At 46.5% G+C, this 26,346-nt stretch overlaps 1 protein-coding gene across 12 annotated transcripts in view; it reads left to right on the plus strand.

Annotated features, from left to right (window-relative positions):
- Positions 1-26,346, plus strand: part of MYCBP2 (MYC binding protein 2) — a 3,160,061-nt gene that overhangs the window by 2,173,734 nt on the left and 959,981 nt on the right. For all 12 annotated transcript variants that reach the window (XM_069639721.1, XM_069639717.1, XM_069639718.1 and 9 more), the window contains one exon: positions 5,502-5,627. In XM_069639721.1, the coding sequence (XP_069495822.1) occupies positions 5,502-5,627 (126 nt within the window). The remainder of the gene's footprint in view (positions 1-5,501; positions 5,628-26,346) is intronic.

Raw genomic sequence — 26,346 nt, forward strand, 5'->3', positions numbered from 1 at the left:
ACGGCTTTCCGAACGTCAGAATAGAATCATACGACGCCAAGAGCGGGTATTTGCTGAACATCAAAGAACATCTATTTGATGCACGAACAAACACGGACGCGTGCAACAGCGTTTTGGGTTTTCATTCACAAACAGGAAGTTGACTCCATGTTATTGCAACTGTTAGGCAGAATCCTGTGCAGTACCCTTAGGGACCACTACACACGATTAAGACTACAGGTGGCAATCCAAGTTTTACCTTTGGTACAAGCCTGTACTACTAAGTTAGAGTGGTAGCAGTAGCGGAGCAGCCAGGCTTATCTCAAAAGTATATGAACAGTAGCAGAGATTACACAAAAGGGCCACAATTACTGTGACTCAAGCAAACACTGACTCAAGGTTTCAGGTAAAAAATATAAGTACATTTATTTTTAAACCATTTGTTATTAACACGACACTTCTATTAATTCAAAAACCACATGTAAAATATATTACAACTAACCAATCAACTTTGTACAGTATTATTCGAGGTACGTACCCTGTGTTTGGATGGACCGGTGTTACGAAACAGAACACGTTACCGTGAATACAATTGCAATCACTTTTGACAGTTCAGTCTACTAGATAAACACATATCCGCGGCAAGAAATACTACCGTGGTAAAAACACACTTAGCATCCGAGATTCCCAGAGAGAGTTGGGGCCAAAAATCACAGGCAATATGTTGGTTAGGCAGACAGAATCTCAGAACACACATAGAGAGGAATTCAAGAGTCAAAGGGCCGGAGCCAAAGTCGAGTGACACCGGGTGCCTGGTGTCGAGGATCACACAGTCAGACAGTTTGAGATTCAACGTTGCCAAGAGTAGTTCGATATTGTCAATGTTCGGAAGCAAAAGTTATAAGAAGGAGGGAAAAGTAAGGACAAGCCTTAGTGTAGAGAAATAGGGATTTCATCCAAGATTCCTCAAATAGGACACATTACCTTTCTCAAAGAACGAAGCTGGTGCCACGGCAGTTGTTCCTGTTGGTTTCCCGCAGACTCACGCTTTCCTGCAGCTTCAGCAAGAAGGACGATGAGGGGGTCCGCACCACACAATGATGAGACCGGCAGCAGCGACAACGAATAAAAGGTGCGCTCCTTAAAAACAGGAGAGGCTCTTCAGGTGGCTATCCGGACCACTACAGCAGTGTGCAGCGATTTCGACCACGAAGGCGACCTCTGGCTGAAGAAGATGAGCTGGTTATCCCCACCAGCCACAAGGGAAGAAGACTCCGGACTGGATCTCCTCTTAGTCGTTGAAGGGTAGATAGCTCAGGACTGCAGCAGGGCTTCACCGGTACGGGGTAGTTTGCAGCAGTCAACCTTTCCTCCACTTCTCGTCGGTTCCTTGTAGTTCAAGTGGCGACTCTCTGACTTCCAGGCCAAGAGACCTGCCTTTGATACGCAAAACCCCCATTCACACAGCCTGGCTGTCAATCACCCAGCAGGGGGGTTGTCCAGCCCAAACAACCACCTTGACCAATCATGACAAAGTGAGACTTGGGTTTCCTAGGATACCCTGTGCAGGGGGTGACTACACCCCTCCCTCACATTCAGCCCACCTAGACACCCAGGCGCCTTGAGGAGGACTTCTAGGTAGAAGCCCACCAAAAGACAGCGAACAAAGAAGGTAAACCTGGTTTGCCACGCAAAGTAAAACACAAGAAGGATTTTAACAAAAAGAAATGGCGAATAAACCGCACCGGAGCCAAAAGAAAAAGCATTTGGTCAAGCGGGTTTAAGTTTGAGGCTAACACAATAGCCTATGATATTACCACGGTTATATAAAATAACCGCGGTAGAAAATTAGGGTAGATACCACTGCCACCAGCCATGTCTAAATGTAAAAAGAGCAAAACAATGCTCTAGGAGGTACAGATAAAGAGTTAACCCTTCCAGCACTCCATGTAAAATGGTGTGTACTGAATCTGTGGTTAAATTTGACTAAGTAAAGTTAATGGTAACTTTACCCTTTTCTGGGGGACAGTAGTCGCCTCAGAAATGGAGTCGGTGGGAGTCTGAAGGACAACCCTGTGCCACTGCACAGAAGGTGCTGTGTGACACACACAAAGAAGGGGGCTACTGAAGTGGTGTACTCCAGAACCCACAATCCCAAAAAACAGGTAGAAACACATAGCAAAACACAAGTAAGAGTGGGGGGAAAGCTCACGCTCTTACCAAGTGGAAAGAAATAACTCCAGAGATCCAGCTAAGCTGCTGAGGGACTCACTAGGTAAGGGAAATTAGCCATGAAATGAGAATTCTCTCGAACAGCAACCAACGCCGGTTTGAAGATGTTGAGCAGTCCAAATATTGGTTGGGACGCTCCCCTGTAACCGTGGTCAAGTTACTTTGTTTACTTGTAATACACGGTCCGATTGTAGGTTAGACAACGATAGAGGTTGCTGACTGGGCCGTGTACACGCTACATTGATACGTGTATGTTCACCCCATCGACAAGATTGATATAGGAAGGGTACAGTAGGTCCACCTGATAAAGTTCAAATTTATGTGTGTTAGAGAATAAAGTGTTGAATGAAACATGTTGGGTCTTTTGTAGAAGAGGTATTGGAATAACAGCAATACCACAGAACAACATATTTAGTTGATAAAGATTCCCTGGTAGCCATAACAGGGATTAGTCTTATTCAGGCCACCAGTAGAGGTTTATGAGGTATCCCTGAAGTAAGAGAACCTCAAAGGCTACTGACCACTGTGTCACCTTATCCAAGATTGGTTTGTGTCGTGTCCTATGTCATATAGATTTGTATAGGCAGGGTGTTTGAGGGTGTTCTATAAAAAAAAATGTTCCCTCATGATTACTCTTTTTTCTAAACCAACACTTTTTTTTCCATAACATTTTATTGCCATATTCAAGAGCATTACATTAATCATAACAGCAGCCATGGTGAAGCGTACAATAGTATGTGAAAGTAGCGAAGTTTGCCGGGGGAGCCGGAGTGAGGGGCCTCAAAATGCTGGAAGAAGCATTATTTTCCATGGTCCATCCTGTCCTCGGATGCCAAGTGGGAAACGCGGGATGTGGCATGATGGGTCGCTATGGTGTGGGGTTGTGGTTCAGTAGAGCGGGCTGCCCTGGAGCCATCTGGTTAGCGGGGGCCTCCTGGTGAGGGCCGGGAATTTAGCAGCATAGTCCATGAACGGGTCCCATATGTTCAGGGTTCTATATAGGAAGCCCGTTCGGATCGCCATGATTTTTTCAGCCACGGCTATGTCCCAACATTTTGCCCACCAGAGGGCCACTGAGGGGCCTTCTTTATTTTTCCATACCTGGGCCATTGCTATTTTTGCTGCCAAGAGTAGATGTGTACATAGCCTGGGGATGTGGCCTGAGACTGGAAATGTACCCCGACCCGTGTCACCCAGGAGAATGATTCCGGGATCCCATGGGATGGAAAAGCCTGTGATTTCCTTGATGTGTTTGAGTATCTCTTTCCAGTACTTTTCAGCTTTCGGGCATGATGATGTCATGTGGAGTAATGAGCCGGGGTTTGGGCATCCTCGCCAACAAGAACCGGGTATGGATGGATTGGCCTTGTTAATTTGTGCTGGTGTCGTATAGTACCTGTAGCAAAGCTTATAGCCCCCTTCTAACACTTTTTTTTATATGTTTGTATCATGTTTTAGAATTGTGTAGTAGGCTTGTTTTATATATGTATTAGGTTTTATATATTCATTGTTGCCTAAATTATATGTTCTAATGATTTGTGATTTATATGTGATTTCTAATAAAATGTGAAATATATTTTTAACAAAATTGCTTGAAACAAATTTGAGTTAAACTTTGCACCTATTTGGTCCATGGGCCAAGTTATCGGGACCTAAGAGATTAAGAAGAGTATGAGAGGTGGACGCTTAGATCCTTTTTGTTAAAGATTGTCCATAGCTTTATAGAAGGAGCTGGATCCTAGAGTCGGTAATTAGCTCCTCTAGTCTCTTGTTGGTTTTTTGCCTGAGAAACCAATATTAGCTCATCTTCAACTGTCAGACAACAATTTGAATATCATTCATAGAGCCCAAAAGGTCTTAACCCATGCGCAATACACAAGAAAATGTACTAGATTGTGGCATTGGTTGCAAGAGAAAGGTGTTGACCCTCTAAAGTGTACTCTAGACAATGTTTTCTCTTTTTCATCATACTTGGCACAGTCAGGAGTTCAAGTGGCCGTGTGCAGGACCTATTTATCGGTTATTGGGGCATATAGAAATTCGGAGCACATCAGCTGGCAATCCTGTAGTAAGGAGGTTCTTGGAGTGGTTAACAAGCGTATATCCTCACCTCAGAAGGACTTGGCCTTCCTGGGACCTCAACGTGGAATTGGTAGCTCTAGCGCATAACCCCTTTGAACCCATGGCTTCAGTTGATATTCAGTTGGTAACCTTCAAAACTGTGCTACTAATGGCCTAAACATCAGCCAGAAGAGTAAGCGAGATTCAGGTGCTGGCAGAGTCTGAGCCATACACTTAAGTTTCATAGGGACAAGGTTGTCTTGCGGACGCACCCCTCGTTCTTGCCCAAAGTAGTTACTCACTTTCACATTAGTCGAGAGAGAGTCCTCCTTACATTCTTCCCTGATCCTCACTGTTAGGCAGACAGAGTTTTACATGACTTGGATGTTAGACAGGTGCTAAAGTTCTACCTTGACAGATCCAAGATATACAGGAAATCTGACACCTGTTTGTTACCTTTGGCGGGCAATTGCCGTGGAAGCGAGCATCTACGGCAAACCTAGCCAGATGGCTGGTGTCTGGCATAGCAGAGGCTTACAGAGCGCAGGGCAAATCCCCTCTAGAGGGCGTTCTGGCACATTTAGTAAATGCCAAGGCCACGTCAGTGGCGTTTCCGAGGTACGTACCATGGAATGTAATTGGCAGGGCAGCAACATGGTCTACTCATTCTACCTTCTGCCGTCATTACTGTTTGGATGTTAGGTTATGGGAAGATGCAGCTTTTGGCCAGGCAGTTCAGAAACGTTTTTGCGTAAAGTGATGGTTAGCTTGTCCCTAATTGTGGGGCTGCGTTGGAATTGCCTATACGGTATGGAGGAAAGGGGACGGGACATAGGAGTATAAGAACAAGTTACTCATCGTAGTGATTAATGTACTCCTAGTCCATAGTCCCTTTTTCCTACATACGCCCCTCCCTCCATTCCCCGCAAATTTTAAATTTAAATGTATAGTTAGGGAAATCTTTCCCAATATGCATCAATGGGTACTTAATTCCTTTAGAGAGGAAGTGCTGTTTTTTTGCAGGGCAAGAGATGCCGGTCCCATCCGCGCACGGGGACACCCCTGCAGGAAGGAGGAAAGAGGACTATGGACTAGGAGTACATTTGTTACTACGGTGAGTAACTTGTTCTTTCCAATATATTTAGTGTTTGAGTTTAGAGAAATTTGATCTTTGTAACCAATTTCCCCTTACGAGTGAAGATTCTTAATTTATGTTTTTCGTTTTACAGAGCAAATTCTTATAGATCAAGGTGCACAGACCCCTCCTCCAAGCCCTTTCTCAGTACAAGCCTTTAACAATGGAACAAGTGGAGGCAATATCCAGGGATTCGATTATGGGCTGGCAAATAGCAAAGGTAAAATTGGTACTTCTATTGTCTATGCAGCCTGAATTGTATGCTTATTGATCATTACACTCCTCTTTACTTATGCAATTGTATTTTTTTCAAGAGCTTAATTTGCTCTGCTGAGTGTGGTAATTAATTATTCTGCACTCTGATACTTTAGCTGTAAACTGGTATGCCTTTTGTAAATGAAGGATTATTCCTTGTATTGGCGAATCAGTGCAAGATTGGAATGTGTTGCATTCTGCTGGCTTTGTGTGCTTGATGTTTTGTGAATTTGCATTATTTTTAAGCTTCAAAAGTCGTTATGCGCTTTTATTGAAGCATATTCTCAGCTCAAACACATCATGTGGGCCATTGGTAATGAATACAGACATCTCGTCACCTGTTCTTCTCACTGTTATGCATGGTACTGTGTATTTAGATGTGTGCCTCTTTCTCGGACCGGATGCCTATTAGCCTCTGTCTTGGCCAGGTCTCTTTCTCTCATCTCTAAGGTGATCCCCTGGAGGCGGTAACATCCAGAAAATTGGAACTACAAATACTACAATGCACCGGGCCTGACGGACAAGACCCAGCCTCGGACAGTAGGAACAGACTGGATACCGAGAAGGGATAAGGATAGACTTCCCCGTTGAGACTGAGAGAGATGCAAAAGTGAGATGCAGGAGGGGGAGGAGAATAGAGCTAAAGGTAGTATGTGGATGGCGGAGAGATCGAAGGATGAAGAGAGAGAGATAAGACCAGGAGATGGAGTGTAGAGCGAAGACGGATCATAAGTGTGGAGACAGGAGAAGGGCTAGAGACAGAAAGATGAAACCGGGTGACTCAGTGTTTATAGAGAGCAAGGAAAGAACGGCCACAGTGAAGAAAAGGTTGAGAAATGCTCATCTGGTGGAAGGGTCACCAGGGTAAACAGAGTTGCCTGCTACGTCACTTAGATTCTGAGGGAGTGATTTGTGCACCATCTGTGACACAGAAACCTAAGGACAGTTCAAGGGTTTTTATTAGTACTTTGTGGACCCTAGGGCAGTCCCTCTTCTCCCTTGGAATCCTGACATAACCCCAGGTTAGTACTAACAAACTGTAACCCCTAGTGTCTGAGCTTGTTTTACGCTAGCGATTTCTCCCCAATACGCCAGCTATCTCAGCTCACTCAGGGACTTGCTAGCTGCCGCTACTCTTTCCAAAGGTTAGTGTTCTAATGGTGTTTTGGATTGTGCCTGTTGCCCATGCTCGCCTCTTCCTTTCTGCTCTCACTACTAGACCCTTCCTCTTACTCCTTCCATCACTCTGCTGTATCTTCTATGTTACACTCCTCTTAACTTACGCCTCCGCCATTTGATGATGTTAACATTCCAATTCACTCCCACTCTCTTTTAGTCACTGCTTTGCTTGCACTACTACGCTCCTTCTCCCAGTACTACTACACTCCTCCTCCTCCCACTACTCATCCACCCTCCTTTCGTCTTGTTGTCATTCGCTTCACAAAGTCCTTACACTAGCCTCTATATACGCTTGCAACAAAAACACACACACTCACACTGCAGTTCTCATTCTTACACTCACTAAGCCAATGCATTTTCTTTTCATACAGTGGCATCCACACTCCACCCTCTCCCCATCCTTCCTGTTGGTCCCTTGATCTGCCACCTAATTTTCCTCAGACTCATCCAGGCAACCCACACTTCTTGCTTCCTATCTCCTGCTTAAATGGTCCCACCTTTTGTCATTATTGGTCAACTTTCTCTAACCAGTCCTGTACGATCATTCCCTCCTGAGAGGTGTTTTTGCAAAGGGAAGTCTAGCTGACCCACCCCTTCTGTGTGTTAAAACTGCAGAGCATCCCTTATGGCCCTCTTCGGCAGTATTCCAGTTTGCAGCTGGAGTTTGGTTCTCTGGGCCCCTGGAGGTAATTGATAGGACTGGGAGGGTTCCAGCCTTCTGTAGCATGTCCCTAGTGGTGTGGGGAATCTAAGGAAATTATGTTGGCACACTCATAGGTGTGCTGTGCTGAACTGCTTCGTGTGCCATGGCCGCGTAATTCTCCAGCATTGGATCTTTCATGGATTCTCATGCTTTGAATATTCCCCACTGACAGGCTGGGAATCTTCAGTAACCTTAGTATTATAAATTATAGTAAAGCATTTTGGGCTCACTTTAGTAGTCCATCATTGTCCTTTTGGGTGTATTTTGCCTCAGCCAATGGGACTTTGAGTATCTCGCTCCACCCACGAGACCATCTTCAGATTCTTTTTTTTTTTTTTTTTTAACACTTTATCATTTTTAAACACAAGCCAAACAGGAAAACAATATAAATGTATTCATAACATCAGAGGATTACATTTTGAGTACACATACATACATACAATATCCAACAATCCAATTATGATATTAATAATAGTTGTAATTCTTAACATTATCCACTATACTAGTCCTCTATACTACGACAGCAATCCAACACATATAAAAAGACAAGATGACACATCTTTAACAAACACCAACAAGTAATAGAATTTCCTAATAGACCCTTCTCCTATCATGTCATATCCATCTATTAACATTAACCATACTGCTCATTGAATGCCATACTGCTCATTGAATGATCCCCCAAATCTCAGAATAATAATCCTCTCGCTTCTGTTTTTTAGCATGACTTTCTCATAACCAGACAATGTTCGTAAATCCAACAACCATCCCTCCACTTCGGTTTTTTTCCTCAACTTCCATACCTTAGAATTTGCTTTGCCGCTACCACAAGCACTCTGTTAATCCGCTCAGTATATTCTTGAGCTACTACACATCTCTCTGTATTTGACAATAGAATTGTTGAATAAGGTGTTTTTGGCAGTGCATCACCCAGTATCAAATATAGTTTACTCAGAACATCATTCCAGCAGCCAACCACCCTTGGAAATGCCCATAACATGTGCAATAAGGTACCCCCATTACAATCACAGCCCCAGCATATGTCATCATCAGACAGGCCTAAACTAACCATCCGCACTGGGGTCCAATATAGGCGACACAGAATCCTTTGCTGCACATATTGCAAGCCCAAATCCGTCTTTGATTTTGTGCCAGTTCTTGTTCAGCTATCCCACTCCTTTACAGGTAGGTATGTCTTTGCCTAACTCCCTCAAAAAACTGCCATCCTGTTCTGAAAAGAGAAAAGAATGAGAAACCAAGTAAGTCTACCCTTCCGTTGACGAAATTGCCGTCAGCAAACACACCATCTATGACAAAAGTCATTCCTCGTCGACGATCAAAACGACTCCGTAAACCAATATGAGCAAACCCTCTTCGACTTTCTAGATGACGGCTCTGTCGATGACCAAAACGACTTTGTTGACGAAGGTAACCTCATCGGCAACATAAACCACATCGACAGCAGCTCCATTGACGACCCTGTGAACGACAAATCAACCTACAAAGACCGTGACCACGGGAATGCCGACAATGTCAGTCAACCCCTTCGCCGACGGTGCACGGCATATCGCTTACTACAATACAGTCCCCAGTGGTCGCCGATTAGACCTTTGGTACCGCTGCAGAGGACTATGTCAAGAAGTGCAATAAGAACACGAGGCTCATCACCAAGGTCGGCACACTCGCCTTACCATGAGCAAGAGGAACGATAACTGCAATCAAGATATGGACACTACTTCTACCTGTTCTCCACAACAGCATGACTGGGATGAGGGATATGCAGAGAATGACCCAGTACCCAATAAAAGCCACTGAAATAGTCTCCACCAGACGGGTTTGGAGCGTTAGACACCATCCTGCAGAAGGCATCTGAAGAATTCGGACTTGCTCCTTAAGAGCAGAAGAAAGACTGTTTCCTGTATGATCTGAGGCATAAATGAAGGAAGACCGTGATGACAACTTCTATTTTAGATCATGAATGGGAGAATGCTTACTACCAATGAGAGAGCCCTTTTCGGAGCCAGCACTAAAAGGACTCGAAAAGAAATTTAAGGCGCTTGATGTGTCGCCTAAATGCCTGACATCTCGGCCCACTCCAGAGCCAGTTGTTGCGGCGGTGACAGCGCAAAACTCACACGCATGGCTGAAAATGTGCTGTCACACCAGATAACGGCAGCACAAAGCAAGATTTGTTTGGGAAGATGATCTTGGCTTTCGGAGCCACTACGGTCAAGGCGGCAAATTTCCTGTTGATAATAACCAGGTATTACTGTGAAGTGTGGAACAGAATGACACCACTGTTAGAACCTCTCTAAGGGCAGAAGTGCAATCAAGGCATAGAAATACTGCATGAGGGAGAAGAGGCATCTAATCCTGCTATCAACATTGCCTTGGATCTAGCAGAAACGGGATTTAAACAGATAAACAATGAGGTAGTATTAAGAAGACAAGCGTGGTTGAAATGCACCGATTTCAGGCAAGACGTACAAACGAAGGTTTTGGACATGCCGTTGGAGAGTGACCAGTTCTTTGGACCCAAAATAGATGATGGCTTAAAGGCAATAAAGACTAACACAGACACAGCGAGATCCTTAGCCATCCTACATGTAGGCTGCACTTTTTGTTTATTCCGGCGAGCCTCAGTACGCTCAACAACCACAGGCAGAGGAAATAAATCCTACCAAAGGGTATCTTCATACTCTCAAAGCTACTCCCAAGGATTCAGGAAGTTCTATCTGTATAAACAGAAGGACTTTAAGGAGGCACCAAGGAGACGTCCGACATCAACTGCTTCAAGAGGCAGATGGCAAAAACAAGCCTGACTTGCACCGCTTCCTGGCCCCCACAGTAACACAGCAGGTGCAAGTTGGAGGCAATCTGCAGTACCACCTACCGACAATGGGAGAAAATCACTACAGACAGATGGGTCAAAGACATAATCAAAAAGGGACATTTACTAGAATTCATCAGGGCACCTCCTCAAGCTCAGCTGCGTGTGCAGCACCAACCGCACTTGCAGATTCTGCAAAGCGAAGTGGAAAAGCTGCTAACCAAGCAAGCCATCGAAAAAGTTCCGGGACACCAGCAGCGCAAAGGGACGTATTTCAGGTTTTTCGTTGTCTGAAAGCCAGACAAATCATGGAGACCATTTCTAGACCCGAGAGGCCTAAAGAAATGGGTCAGAAAAACAGAAATTCAAATTGGTCACCCTAATCGACGACATAAAAGTGGTATGGGAAGGTCATTTCTTGGCATCTTTGGATTTCAAGGATGTGTATTTTCACATTTGCAAAGTACACAGGAGGTTCCTAAGGTTTGTCGTGAGAACCAACCATTATCAGTTCCAGGTAATATCTTTCGGGCTACACTCATCCCCCAGGCATCGCTGCTCACGTTTCTAAGAAGGAAGGGGTACCACGTGTACCCCAACCTCAACGACTGTTTGATACAGGCTCCCTCATACAAATGGATCCATCATGGGACACTGGAATGCCCAAGAGGCCAAACTCTATATCAATATCCTAGAACTAAAAGCGGTGTCCCGGGCTCTCCGCTCCAGCAGTACTCAAGAACAAGGTGGCCAGAGTGTTAACAGACAATACGACCACCATGTGCTATGTGTGAAACAAGGGGCACAAGGTCCTGGACACTGTCAATAGAAGCACAGCAATTTTGGCACTTTGCTAACCAAAAGCACATACGGCTCCAGGCAGTTGATCTGCTGGGAAAACAAAACGAGACTGCAGACCAGCTCAGCTGGGCCGGCAACCAACCTCACGATTGGCAACTGGCGAACAGCCAACTCAACAAGATATGCAGACGATGGGGAACAATGCCCGTCAACGTGTTTGCTACGTGGGAGAACAAAAAGTGTCCTCAGTTTGACAGCAGGTACCCACAAAATCAATCGCTGGCAAATGTGTTCGCAATATCGTGGGAATTGATGTTTGCATACACGTTCCCTCCAATTCCTGCAATACGCAAAGTCCTGCAGATGATTACAATGCACAAATGTACAAATCCTCCTGGTGGGACCAGCGTGGGTGAGACAACTTTGGTTCTCCAACATCATGCATCCGTCTCAAGGCCAGCCAATTCCTCTAGGGAAGGATCCCAATTTACTCTCAATGTGCAACCAACACATTCTACGTCATGACCGAGCATCACTCAACTTAAAGGCCTGGCTCCTGACTTCATAGAATTCGGCCACGCATTCTGAAGGCAGCCAGGGCAGAAACTACAAACCGAACAAGTGGGCCGATTTTGCAAGGGGTGTATCCAACCGCAGCTAGACACTCATCATAGCCCCTCATGAACTCCTACCATATTTTCTTAAGCTAGCCAAGAACGGCCTGTCGCACGCATACATAAGGGTACATTTGGCTGCAATTGTTAGGTATAACAGGAAAGAAAAAGGATTGCGGTTTTTCAGTGCTCGCATAGTTAAACATTTTATGAGGGGTCTTTTCCGCACATACCCTCCGTAAAAGAAAATGCCTCCATAGTGGAGCCTGTATCCTGTCCTAGCAGCACTAATGAAGTCACCTTTCGAGCCATTGGCTACTACGGACATAAAATATGTATTGTGGAAGGCCCCATTCTTAGTAGCAGTCACGTCCTTCAGACGGCTGTACGAGATGCATGCATTATTTGTCAATCCGCCTTACCTATGTTTTAACACAAACAAGGCTGTGTTAAAACCAAATCCGACCTTCATTCCTAAGGTACTCTTGGATTTCCACCTCCAACTGGAGGTAACCCTGTTGGTCTTCTTTGCAAAACCTGCTACTCCAGCAGAACAAGCACTACATTTTCTGGATCTTCGAAGAGTTTTAAAGTTTTATATAGACAGAACTAAAGGTTCTCCAGCATGGAGTCTGGCATGGATTCACATGCTCATTAATATTCCTCGTCGTCAGGCTGGGAATCCTTGGTGAAAAAGAAAAGCAGTTTTGTGTTGGCCTGCAAACTGCATTTCTCCTCTAAACCAATCATTGTCTTTTGGGTCATACTGCCCCCATCTAATGACTGTCACCTCCATAAACTCCACCCTTTCTGGCCATCTTCAGATTTTTACCACACGTTTCAGTGTTGGGAGTCCTCTCTTCTTGATCTTTGAGCCATTTTGAGTTTTAACCAGTATTCTATAGTTTTTGACAGATTTTGTTCCATCATTCGACCATAGGTCAATTACCGGCAGTGTAATTCCGTTGTCGGCGAAGATCAACTTTACATCGCAGATCTTCTCTTCGAAGTTTCGAGACTTACTTCGCACCTTCCACCATGTCCGAGGAGAAGAGGAGTCTCTTCAAGATATGTGCAAAATGTGTACTAAGAAATGTGTATATGTTGAAGAGCGGCATCGCAAATGTTTAAATTGCTTATATCCTGACCACAGAGCGGTTTTTCGAAGAAGACTAAAAAGGACCAGTACAGCACGTTAGCAGCATGGCTCAAGTTGGGGAAGGCCTCTGATGCTGCCTCCGGGCATGGTAATGCCTCACCCAGGACTGGCCGGTTCCATGAGCAAGCTCCCCCAGAGAAGAGATTGAGATCCTTTGAGAGCTCCCCGTCCCTCTGGGCCAAAAGAAGAAGGCCAAGCTACACGCTACGGATCCCACTGGGTTCGATGTGGCCACAGGTCCCAGTTCGGGAACGACACGATCACCATCACCTCCAGGGCGAGCCTGCAAGTGAAGGGTGCTCCCTCAAAGAGGAAGTCCTTAACTCCTTCGAAGCTTAGTTCACCATCTTCGGACAAGCTAGTGGAGGAGAGGTCCTTAGGTGGCTCCTCTCGCCCTCCGTCGACGACACCACCCGCAACCAAGACCATGTCTTCATCGACGACTGCTTCTTCGTCCACGACATCCAGCTCGTCAACGACCATCATGACTTCGTCAAAAGGGGGCCAAGCTACAAAGGTTGTCTCTACGGTCACAACGGCTGTATTCTCGTTGGTGACTTTACCTCCATGATGTCCAGCGGCAGAGCCACTGATGACATCAGCTGGCACCCCTGGGATGGCAGCGATTCCCATCACTACTCCACTTCCGAAGCAGTCCGAGAAGGACAAGGGGCCGATATCGCCTGCGGAACTTCATCACAGACATGGGGCAACAATACCAAAGGATGCTTCAAAGGAGCCGGTGCACATCTACACAAGCTTGAATGACAACTTGCCTGAGGACTACTACTTGGACCACGAAGGGGGCCGTGAGACTGTGTCCATTGAAGGATCTCCACGGGATGAACCCGGTTCACCAGCTTGCCCAAGGAGGTGCTTCAGCCTGGAGCCGCTGCCAGCTGTTCCTTCCACACCTCAGCCAGCTCCCAGGGACATGTCGTTGGACATCCTTATGACACTGCATACACTAGTATCGGAGATACAGCCGAGGCTGCCTGTTACACCTGCGCCAGCCCCAGCGCGGAGCTCCACAAGGGTGCCGGATAGGAGCCCGTCCAGGTCAAAGCGCAAGTCAAAGAACCCGACTCTGCATCGACACAAACACTACACCGACTCATACCGACAAGTCCTATGACTATGTGCCAGCAAACAGAGAGCCATTGGGTGCCAATGAGCCCGCCAGGGCTTCACCGCCGCATGAAGTTGGTTCCTTTCATGCCATGATGTCAAGGGCCTCTACTCTCTTCAATTTGGTGCCTGAGGAGATGAAGAAGGGGTTCCTCTTTCAACGCTGGGAGTGCAGGCGGAAGACAGTCGTGTCCATTCCTCTGCTGGAGGACATCTGGGAGGAAGGGATGTCTGGGAGGAAGGTTTGGCCTTTATGAAGATGCAGAGTACTGCACCTCCCGAGTGAGATAGGCTGGAAATGAAGTACAGGATCCCAGACTCGGCCCCCAGGTGCTTGAGGTCACAGCCTTCTCCTGACTCTGTGGTCCCTACCGCAGCCTGGAAACGCTTGGTGAACCCTTTGTCTTCGTCCATGGTGCCTCCTGACCAGGAGGGTAAGAAACTGGATGCAATGTGCAAGTGCATCATTTACACTGCAGTCTCCATCTTAGCCCACTTCCTCGTCGGTTGTCTCGGGGCTAATGCCTTGGACATATTATCCTGCTATGACAGAGAGCTGTGGTATATGCTGGGACCTATTTTGGGGTTCCTGCCGGAGGACAAGAAGGTTGAGGCCTTAGCCCTGTTCCAGGAAGAGGAGGTGGCCTCAGACCACGCCATCATAGTGGCTTTCGACATCGCAGATACCGGATTCCGCTAGATGGGCAACAGGGTGTCCCTTTGATGACAGGGATGGTTGAAGGCCACCAACTTCAGGGTGGATGTCAAGTCCAAGGTGGTGGACATGTCCTTTCGATGGGGAGAACCTTTTCGGCAAGACCTTGGACAAGTCTCTCCAGACAATTAAGATGGACAAGAGACAGCACGCTTGCTGGGAACATTGCAACAGTGAAGATCGTCATCCTTTCAATCCTCAAGAGGGAAGTCTGGCATGTCCTTCAAGGGGTATAACGCCCCTTATCGTCTGCTCTCTCGTCTGCTCTCTCGTTACATGATTGAGGAGGCCTACAGAGGTCGCTCGCAGGCCTACGGCAACCGAGGACAGCGTTGTCGTTGCCCGCAGGCCAGGACACAGACGCCCAAGCAGGCCTGAACCGGCTGTGACCCAGGGCCCCCACTTGCGCATCCAAGTGGGAGGCCGACCAGCATATTTTGTCAACGAGTGGAAGACCATCACCATGGACAAATTGGTGCTGGACGTTTTCCATCAGGGGCACACCTTGGAGTTCCAACGCAGGTGTCCTCAAAGTCCTCCTGTGGCTTGTCAAGAACTACACATGGCACAGCTGCTGCAGGAGGTTCATGTCATGTTGAAAAAGGTGAGCGATGAAGCCCGTCCACCAACACCTGCAGGGCCCGGAGTGTACTCCAGATACTTTCTTGTACGGAAGAAGTCAGGAGGGTGGCAGCCAATCCTAGACTGAGGACGCCTCAACAAGTACTTAAAGCCCCAGAGGTTCAGGATGGTTAAGTTGCAGCACATGCTCGGCGACGGTGCATCTGGAAGATGCCTACTTTTACATCCCAATCCACCGAAAACATTGAAAGTTCCTGCGGTTTGTGGTCCAGGGACAGCACTATCAGTTCAAGGCACTGCCCTTCACCTGAAATTGGCCCGAGGGTGTTCAGAGTGCTTGACTCCGGTGGTGGCACATCTTTCTCTCAAAGGCATCCATGTCTACCCTTATCTGGACGATTGGCCCATCCGCTCCTGCTCTCACACACTGGCAAACTGGCACACGGCGGAGAACATTCGTCTGCTGACGGATCTCGGATTCTCCATCAATTATCCAAAGTCCTGCGTGAACCATCGCAGAATGCTCTGTTTCTAGGTGCCCATCTGAACACGGTCGCTTGCCTGCCGAGGAGAGGGTGACGGCCATCCTGGGGAAGGTTGAGCACCTGTAATCTGCGCAATTCTCCACAGTGCAAGCCTTCAAATCACTGTTGGGCATGATGTCCTCTTGCATCCACCTCGTCCCTCTTTGCAGGCTGCAGATGAGGCCCCTCCAGGAGTTTCTGGATGCACAATGGCTGCAATTCTCAGGCACATGGACAGACAAGATAGTCCTCAACCATGAGTTCTGGCAAACTCTACAATGGTGGGGGGGGGTTCGCCCACATCTAAAGCAGGGTGTTCCATTTCATATCCCACCGTTCCAGGAGATGGTCACCACGGATGCCTCCCTGGAGAGTTTGGGGGCCCACACCAGGCAGTTGCATGCCAGATGCCTCTGGCTTCCAGAGGAAAAGGACCTTCACATCAACGTCCTGGAGCTCCGGGCATTCCGTCATTCCTGCCGTTGCTGAAGGGGAAGGTGGTGATAATCTTCACGACAACACGGCCACCATGTTCTCCATCCGAAAGCAAGGAAGCCCAGGAAGCCCAGACCCTTTGGTGCTGAGCTATTCTTCAGTACACGTTCCTCGTGCCCTTTCACCACGCAGGCACCAAGAACACCATCGCAGACGCTCTCTATTGAGAGCTGTGTTCTTGCCATGAATGGGAACTTCATCAGGATCAGGTGTCTCTTCCGTGAGTGGGGTCAACTCCAGAACGACCTCTTTGCGATGGCGGCCAACTCCAAGTACCAGAGGTGTGCCAGCAGGTTCCCTCAGCCGAGGAGCCTGGGTTTGATGCCTTCTGGTTCCGGCGGGAGGGACTCCCCCTGTATGCTTTCCCTCCCATCCCGCTCCTGCTACGAGTGATCAGCATACTCAAACAGTGTCATTGAAGGATGATACTCAACGCACTGGCGTGGCCTTGACCGATCTGATTTCGATAATTCAAGGGTTGCCCCACGCTAAGGTGATACTCCCTCCTACTTAGTGAGGATATGATGTGTATATATTTAACCAAAAGAGGGAACAATAAAAGTTCTCTATGTAAACCACTAAATGTACCCACAGAAAATGGTGTCTCGGAACACAGCCACTTAGCAGATATGGTCTGCATACTGTGTACTCAATAACAACCAGTGTTAACTAAAATATCATTTTTAATTCACATTTTTTTCTTTTCCAGCACAAATAATACAAACATTAAAAAACATGTAAATATAACATAATAATATACACAATAAAATTATTCCACCTCACAAAATAAAAGTCACAAAATACTTGATCACAAAACTCCAGTGGCAACTTAATTACACTTATTCCCCAATGTGTTGAACAAGCCCAACTTATATAAGTTTCTGTCCTATATGTTGCAAGTAACTGGACATTCTTCAGGGGCAGGAATTTAACTTGCGCTTCAGGTAGGTTTTATTCAATCCTCTACGCATCCGACTCCTATATCTAAGGGTACATAAAGAGACATCTACATTACTGACAAGGCATTTTGGGTAAGATTAATCAACCTAGCCAATCCCTAATCACCAATCGGGTAGAACGGTATACAATAAATAATATACCTGAACCAATAGTCAGAAGACGTAAATATCTTCGGACTCAGTAGCAACATCAATTCTTGCTCTTCACTGATCTAGTTGATAGAAGGATTCTCTCAAAGCATCAGGTACCTAAAGCTAATTACAAACAAAAGAACTAGCCTTAGTCTATGAATGTGTTTAACCTACCACTTCCTAAAAGATGGTTGGCAGGCACCACAAGAAAATGTCATTTACCTGTTTTCCCTGGCCTGCCTGGCTCACACCTAGATCAAGGTGCACTTGGCTGCCATATCCCGCTTGGTAGGCCATACCAGGACGCCTGGTAGGCCATATGCTAAGGACTTTTCCACCAGTGAAGGCTCTTGCTCTGGCATGGGAGCTCAACGTGGTCTAGACAAAGCTCATGGGAACCCATTTGAACCGATGCATCTGGCCCCACTGAATTTTCTCTCATTGAAGACTGCTTTCCTTGTTGCGATCACCTCGGCCAGGTGGATCTGGGAGATCCAGGCCCTCTCTTGCAAGCAGCTGTTCCTGTGCTTGCACGCTACGAGGGTGGTCCTGCAGACACAAACCCCACCATTTATGCCAAAGGTTCCTTCAGAATTCCACCTCAACCAGCCTTTGGTGTTACCAGTCTTCTTACCGAACCGGTCTACGCCGACTGAGAGAACTTTTCACTCGCTGGACGTTGTTCGTGCCTCAAAGTTTAAAGTGGCATGCACAAAGGATTTTCCGAAAGACTGAATCACAGGACGGCCTTCTCGAAGGCTTCCATTTCCAGGTGACTCTCCGGCTGCATCATGCACTGCCATTGTGGCGAACAGACCTTTTCCAGGCCGTCCACAAGCCCATTCCACCGGAGCCATTGCAATAACAACAGCATTTCTCTCTGGTGTGCCCCAGCTCGACATCTGCAGGGCTACTACGTGGAGGTCCACGCACACCTTGACAAGATTATACTGCAACGACAGTGTTTCCAGGGAGGCTTCCCAGGTGGGCCAAGTAGTGCTACACAACCTGTTTGCTTGAGGTGAGTCTGTTCCGTTGGGCCTTGCCACCTCCACTGGTTGTGTATATGTACGGCTATGTAATCTTTATTCATGAGCATGTGAATCCATGCCAGGCCCCATGCTGGAGAAGGGACAAGTTAATTGCCTGTAACTCCTGTTCTCCAGCAGGGGTCTTGCATGGATTCACATGCAAACCCTCCCTCCTTCCCCTCTGTGGCTCTTCTTGGTTCATACTTCCACTTTGCATGCTATACCACATTTGAAGATGGCCCCCATGGGTAGAACTTAAGGAGACGACTGTCATTGGATGGGGGCAGTATGACCCAAAGCACAGTGATTGATTTAGTGGAGAAATGCAGTTTTCAGGCTAAAGCAAAACTGCTTTTCTTTTTTTACAGAGGATTCCCAGCCTGACAACGGGATATATTCATGAGCATGTGAATCCATGCCAGACCCATGCTGTAGAACCGGATTTACAGGTAAGTAACTAGTTCCTTTTTGTCGAAATTCGCAACTGTTTGTAGCCTTTGGGACCCGCAGCAGGAGTTGACCCATTTCCGAGCAAGGCATTGGACGATGGGTAACCTCTGGGATTACATCAGCACATGCACAGGCCAACAGACCCCTACAAGGGCCTATTCAAGCACATTCTACCGGAGCAGTGAGTTCATTGGCTGCGTTATGGGCAGGAATCCCCCTGAGGGACATCTGCCGTGCAGATACCTGGGCAGTACTTCACACCTTTGTGAAGTATTACTGAATGGAGGGACAAGGGGAATCCGAGGCAGGAGTCTGGGAGAGCTGTTATGCAACACCTGTTTCAATAAGGTATGCCTTTCTCCCTTAACACCTCTGATTCATTGCTGAGAACTACTGTGCACTCTATTCAAAGCATGTGAATCCATGAAAGATCCAATGCTGAAGGAATATGTTGCTTACCCGTTTTCCAGCATTGTTATCTTTCATGGATTCATATGCATCAGCCAACCGCCGCCCCGTAAGCAGTAATGCTACGATACAGTGGACCACATCTCTATGGGGTCAGAATCTGAAGATGGCTTTCTGGTTGGAGCTAGATACTTGATGTCCTATTTGGCTGAGGTAAAATACACCCAAAAGAAAAATGATGTGCTGCTAAAGTGAGCCTGAAAAATGTTATAAGTTAGAATATGAGGATTCCCAGCCTGTCGACAGAGAATATTCAAAGCATGCGAATCCATGAAAGATACCAATGCTTAAGAACAGGAGTTACAGGCAAGCAACATGTTCCTTCCTGCAGCTCCAGTCTTTCTCCTGCCTTTTATCTGGATTGCCGGCATGGATTGTCTACACCCCAGCTTCCTTGGAGGTTTGTTGGCATTTGCGGGTTTTTCTGTCTGTTGGTTTGGTGTGAATGTGGAGCACTCGTTGGTGTTCCGTATTCAGTTGCTTGTGTGGTTAATTGTCTCTACAAATCATAGCAAGAGATTGGTAAGTATCTGGTTGGCGAGGCATGTTGTGAGACAAAGCTGTACTGCTATAAAGCATGCAGGTACCAGGGGAAGCGATAGAAACTGGATCCTCCCCTGCTGCCTTCAGAACACGGTCTGGCCTGGGATTTCTTGGCGGTAGAACTCGGTCTCCCCCACTTAGCCACCCCCTTCTTCCGCCGGTCCTAAGTGAAAAGATCTTTTTCTAAAGATCTCTTCGGCAAAAATCGATTTGGAAAGACCGCTGCGTGACCGCATGGAGCAGTGTTTCTAAATCGAATTGCAATGCCGCTGCCGAACATGAGTGCGCGAAGGGGCTGACAGGCTCAGTGGGACCCGGAAGCGCAGGACGAGGAGAACGGTTAAGTGTATGGGTGCATTTATGTTGGTGTGTGTGTGCATGTATGTATTTTGAATTTGGGTAGGGTTGGAACCGGAGAACGGGAGGAGCGGGGGACGATGTAATAGCGTGGGAAGGTGGGGGTGGGAGGATCAAGAGGGGTTTGGGGGTGTCCTCCCGAATTGTGTAAAAAAAAAAAAAAAAGAGGCAATTCTATGTGAAAAGACCTCATTATTAAGGTCTCGGGATGTACGATCATAAGAAAAACGGGCAATAAATATTGGTCTTTTTTTCATGAGACCTTAATAATGAGGTCTTTTCACATAGAACCCTTCTGCCACCTCTTGACAAGGGTCACAATAGAGGCCTCCCTTTAATAGGGCTGACCTAGACTGTAGGGGTCACCTGGCTACAGAGGGAAGGGAATCTGTACTATCACCAGACCTGTTTGAGTATGGAAAGTGGGCTATGGTGGTAGGGATCACCCCTAGACTGTGGACCTCATATGACTATTTTTGTAAAACTGTTTTATAATAACTACATATGTGTTCTGGTCATCTTCTGACTCATCGAGAACACTGTCGCAATAAGACTAGTGTGATAGGGTGCATGGTGATTTCACCAGGAATACATATTCCAACCCAAAGCATTGAAATAGACTTGGAATGTTGAATGTGCCGGTTCCCAGTGATTGTGTGGTGGTCAAAATGTGTAAATGGATGCAGCCCTAGGATCTTCCATAGTCCATAGGGACCCTCCACATTGCTGGCCCCAATCCAATGCTGTTGAGCATCTCCATAACGCAATCCCAAGAACTGAAACCAGTTGCCCTCCCGAGGGCAGGAAACTGATGGAACTCCTCTGAACAGTGAAAACTTTCCGACTAAGAGGTTCCCTAAGGCTAACATTTATTTATGCTTGTAATTAAAATAACCATCAGCTACAAACTCCATTTCCAATTGGTAAAAACAATAGTGGTTTAATGAAAACGGGTCCTGGACTTCCATTGAACCAACAGGCTGAACTTTGAACAGTCTAAATCCATTGGGCTAAATTTCTTGCAACACATTTCAGTGACCCTGTGAATACGATAGACTGCTTGGTTACCTCAACAGAAATTAGTAAATGATATACATAATGAAGTATATATAAAAGTAATTTTTTGACATGCAACAATGGCTAAAGTACATGAAAAAATGTAACCTTTGCGTGGACATGTTTGAAGCAGTAGCTTGTTCGACTATATTTCTGTTACCCCATCACTCTGGAGAAGCATGCCATGGTTTCGCAAGCATCACCACCCTAGGTCTTCTGCGGACACTGGGAATGTACCACATGCTTGATAAGACAAGGATGGTGATTTAGTGGCTGGGAATCAATCCTAATGAGATTCCTCCTGACAGCCAAGCTTATTATATTTGTTCCAGTAAATGCATAAGGACTGGCTTTTCGTGTTTTTGATTTTTTGGGGGGTACGGGAGGTTCTTTTTAAACCTCTGTCCACTGTAACTCATGTTTTGTTGGATACTCCGATAGTCTCAGTGGCTATCCGTGCAGGGCAATCCTGTTCCCGTTTTAATTATTAGGTGGAACAGCTAGTGCGTATGGCTACCAGTGTAGGGGGACCCTGGCCCCATGTATGATTCTTGGCTAAGTCCTCTCACCTAGGCAGTGTGTTTGATACAGGCTAATAGCAATGAATGAGTTTTGCATAATGGTGTACTACATTGCCCCTTTCTTTTTTTTTATACAACTGTTTTTATTAGATTTTCCAATGTATAAAACAGAGACCAACAGTGGTAAACAGTCCGGTAAGGTGCCATATGAATTCATTTGACCGTAATAAGCAAAACAATAGGTCCCTTTATGAATTGGCTAAATAATAATCAAACCCCCCCCCCCCGCCTCATTTACAACCCCATTTCATAGACCAGCTTAAGTACCCGTAAACATCATATTAGGGTACGATCGGGAAGTACTTTGCCTATAGCAGAGCGTTCTATCGTAAGTTTCTCATTGTAGAACTTTACAATTCATTGCTTTCCCCAATTCTTCTCCCTGTCAATATTTGCTGTAGCATTGAGAAACCCTTAAGTTCTTCCAAAGACAGAGTAGGTGACAACACTGTTCGTCTCAACACCTTGTATCCAGAAACTTAGTTCGATATTGACCACGCTTCATTAGCTATAGTGCATTAAATACCTTTCGTGATTGAGTAAATTCAAACTTTGTCACTATAGATGCTACAGCATTTGAACTCTATATCCAGCAACACCATTTCCTTCGGCCTTTTAAACCTTTCAGGATTTTAAGTATCTTAAGTACCCTCAGGGAGGAAGTTGGAGTAGCCTAAGCTCTGATACCTCTATACTCTGAGTAGGGAGTAAGTAGGTGAAGAAAAAAGCAGCATAGAAAGGGAGGAAAAGAGAGAGAGGGGGAGAGAAAAAAAGAAACTAAACGCTTATTATCTGGACCAGTGGCGTACCTTAGTGCGAGTAGATTAATACGGTCACATATCAACATATCAACCTTGTACCTTATCATTTTAACATTGTTTTAAAAAAAAACTGAACTTTTAACAAACTTTATATCTTCAAAAATAATTTCACATATAGCTGTTAAAGAGGCACCTATTATATCCTAGTGCAAGTCATTTTGGGGCCCCTCTATTAATCTTTGGCATTACCGTGGTGGTATAGCTTCCAGTAGTATCTTAGTTTTAACTGCAGCTGTACAAGTGAGTTCCAGTTCATCTAACGTGAATACTCCGAAGTAGGCGTGGCTTGAAGTAGTAGGCTTCTCTATCTTTCACGAGGTCATGAAAGGGTGACCATGTGGTGAGGAACCGTTGATATCTCCCTGAGTTGAGGGCGCATATCTTTTCCATAGCCATTACTCCCCAGAGCTTGACCCACCACCAGGCTGTCTGTGGACCTGCCTCGTTCTTCCAGTTCTGTGCAAGGGTCATTCGTGCTGCAGATAGCAGATGGGTGATTAGGGTAGCATTAGGCCCTGACATTGCATATTTTCCTTCTATGGGCACTCCCAGTAGAATCGATTTTGGGGACATTGGTAATTCCATCCCTGTGATGTCTTCGATGTGGCTCAGAATTTCCTTCCAGAACCTGTTTGCTTTAGGGCATGACCACCACATGTGGAAAAGGTCGCCTCTCTCTCCACATTTCCTCCAGCAGTTTGGGGAGTAAGACCTATTGATTTTATGTATCCTGTGGGGGGACAGGTACCATCTGAAGCAGAGTTTATAGGCTGATTCTTTGATCGTTGTACCCTGCGCTCTTGCCCATATTTGATTCCATTCCTGCTCCGTTATGGGTTCGTCCATATCTCTTTCCCAGCTCACTTTGTATGTGAGCACGTCTTCCACGTGAGCCTTATTGAGTAACCTATATACTCTGTTTCCGTTGGCATTCTCTGAAAGGTAGTAGGGAGCCATTTCTGTAAAAGTCTTGCAGAGTCAGTGCGTCGGCTCCGGCCCATCCTGCCCAGAACTTTTTTTGAGGTATGCATGAGCGGGGCGTAAGGACCCAACCCCAATGGGATTCCTTTCCTTCTCCAGGCTTTGTCCCAGTTAAGCAGGGACAGTTTAGTTGCTTCCAGTAGGAGACCCCCTTTCTCACAATCCCGGCTTTTCAGGCTTACAGAGCTTTTAGGGGTATGGACGTGGCCGCTTGTTCAATATGACACCATCCTTTGTAATTATCGGGTTCGCCCATCTTAGTAACGGCGCCAGCTGCGCTGCCAGTATTTAACCGCTCATGTCCGGAACCCCCAGGCCGCTGAGGAGCGGCCTGGGGGTTTTAATATAGCGAATTTTAATATAGCGTTTTGCAGCTCTTTGATCTTCGCCGGGGTAATGAACAACGGGATGGCTCCCGCTACGTGAGTCTGGGGAGGATTGTCATTTTCACTGCTGTGATTCGAGCGAACCACGACAGCTCCTGGGTTTCCCATTTAAGCATATCTTCCTGCAGCTGTTTCCATAAGGGGATTATATTTGCCTTGTATAGTTTGTTTGGGTCTCTCATTAAGTGGATCCCCAAATACTCCAATGAGTCTTCCACCCAGGGAACTTGGAAATTCCTCTCCAGCCTCTTGGTCACTTCCCCCTTCTCCGAAATGTTCAATGCCTTAGATTTTGCAAAATGAATGGCGAACCCAGAGATTTCTCGAAATTCCTGTAGTTGTGACATTGCTCAGGGCATTGTTACTTCAGAGTCTCTCATGAAGAGCATAATGTCATCGGCATAGAGCGCAATTTTATGGGTTCTCTGGCCGAATTGCAATCCTCTGATTTCTGCATCCTGCCTGAACCTCACGGCACACGGTTCCATTGCCATTGCAAATATTAGTGGGGAGAGCGGGCATCCTTGACGTGTGCCTCTCCGAACTTTGGCCATTGAGGATGAAGCTTGTCCACGGGAATTTGTAATTTGCTATTACCATGCGCGAGAACTCCGGACCGCAACCATAACCCTCCAGCACCAACGCCAGGTAGCCCCAGTCCATACTGTCGAATGCCCGTCTTGCGTCTAGGGGGGCCACTGCGATCGCTTGCTGTGTTCTTCTCCCCACGTCTATAACATTTATTGCTCTTCTCACATTGTCCTGGGTGAGTCGGCCTGTAATAGATCCCGCTTGGTCGTCATGGATTATGCCCGGAAGGACCTTCATCAGCCTTATTGCTAAGATTTTGGTGTATAGTTTTGCGTCTGTGTTCATCAGTGCGATAGGACGGTAGTTAGAGCATTCCTGTGGGGCTTTCCCTGGTTTTAGAAGAAGTATGGTCGTGGACTGCCCCATATCTGATGTTACCAGACCCTCTTCTCTAATTGTGTTGAAAAGCTTTGTCAGCGGGGCCAGGAGTAGTGTGCAGAATGTCTTGTAGTAGCCATTACTAAATCCATCCGGCCCAGGGGCTTTTTTCAACGGCAGGCTGAGATTGCATCGTTGATTTCCTGCGCTGTTATTGGGATACCTAGTTCTAATTTATCTTGCTCCGCAATCTGTGGTAGGCGGGCTGAGCGGATATAGGAGCGTTGTTGGTCCCGGTCCAGGCCCTCCTCGCACAGTAGATCCTTGTAGAATTTCATCATTATTTCCATTTTTTCACGTTCCGCTGTGTGCAGAGTGCCGTTCTTGTCATGCAGTTGAGTAATGTAGTTTCGGCCTTTCATTTTCTCAATTTAGCGGCCAAAAATCTATTTGCCTTACCCCCATGTGTATAATAAGACTATTTCACATTTAATAATATCTGGGCAACTCGCTCGGCCATGTGGTTCTCGAGCAAAGCTCTGATCTTCCTGAGTTCTCGTAGGGATTTCCTTGTTTATCGGGCCTTGTGTTGAGCTTCAGCTTTCTTCACCTCTACTTCCAGATGTTGTCACCAGGGCGTCTCTTCCTAGAGCATATTGCCGCTTGAGATATAAATTCCCCTCTGATTACCGCCTTCCCTGCATCCCATACTCCCCTCCAGCTCACTTCCCCATTGTCATTTTCTCTGGAATAGTTATTGATGACGTTTTCCATGTGGGCTCTTAGGGCTACATCTTTCAGGAGGAGTTCATTTAATCTCCAGGGTGGCTTCTGTTTCTGCCCTCCCACCCCCCAATCCACCCTCACTATGACTGGGGCATGATCTGAGCAGTATTCCGCCCCTATTTCTACCGACATTATTTGGGGGATTAGAGTGGCCGAAACCAGGATCATATCTATCCTAGAATAGCCTAGGTGGACCGCAGAGTAATAAGTGTACTCTTTAATTTCTTCGTGGAAGAACCTCCAGGTCTCAATGACTTCCAATTCTCTGAAGAGATGCCCTAGAGCCTGCCTGTTCTTGTGGTCCGCAGCCATGGGGGGGAGAGTTTTATCTAGCGCTGGGTCCATAACGCAGTTGAAGTCCCCACCCACTATCACTTGACCCTCACACCAACTGGCTAGTTGGCCCACCAGGTCGAGAATGAACAAATCCTGCCTTTCGTTGGGGGCATAGACGGCCAGGAATATGTACATGCAGCCCTTTATCGACCCTTTGA

The sequence above is a fragment of the Ambystoma mexicanum genome, chromosome 7q, assembly GCF_040938575.1.
Source record: "Ambystoma mexicanum isolate Mex_15411 chromosome 7q, UKY_AmexF1_1, whole genome shotgun sequence".
In the NCBI taxonomy this organism is placed as follows: Eukaryota; Metazoa; Chordata; class Amphibia; order Caudata; family Ambystomatidae; genus Ambystoma; species Ambystoma mexicanum.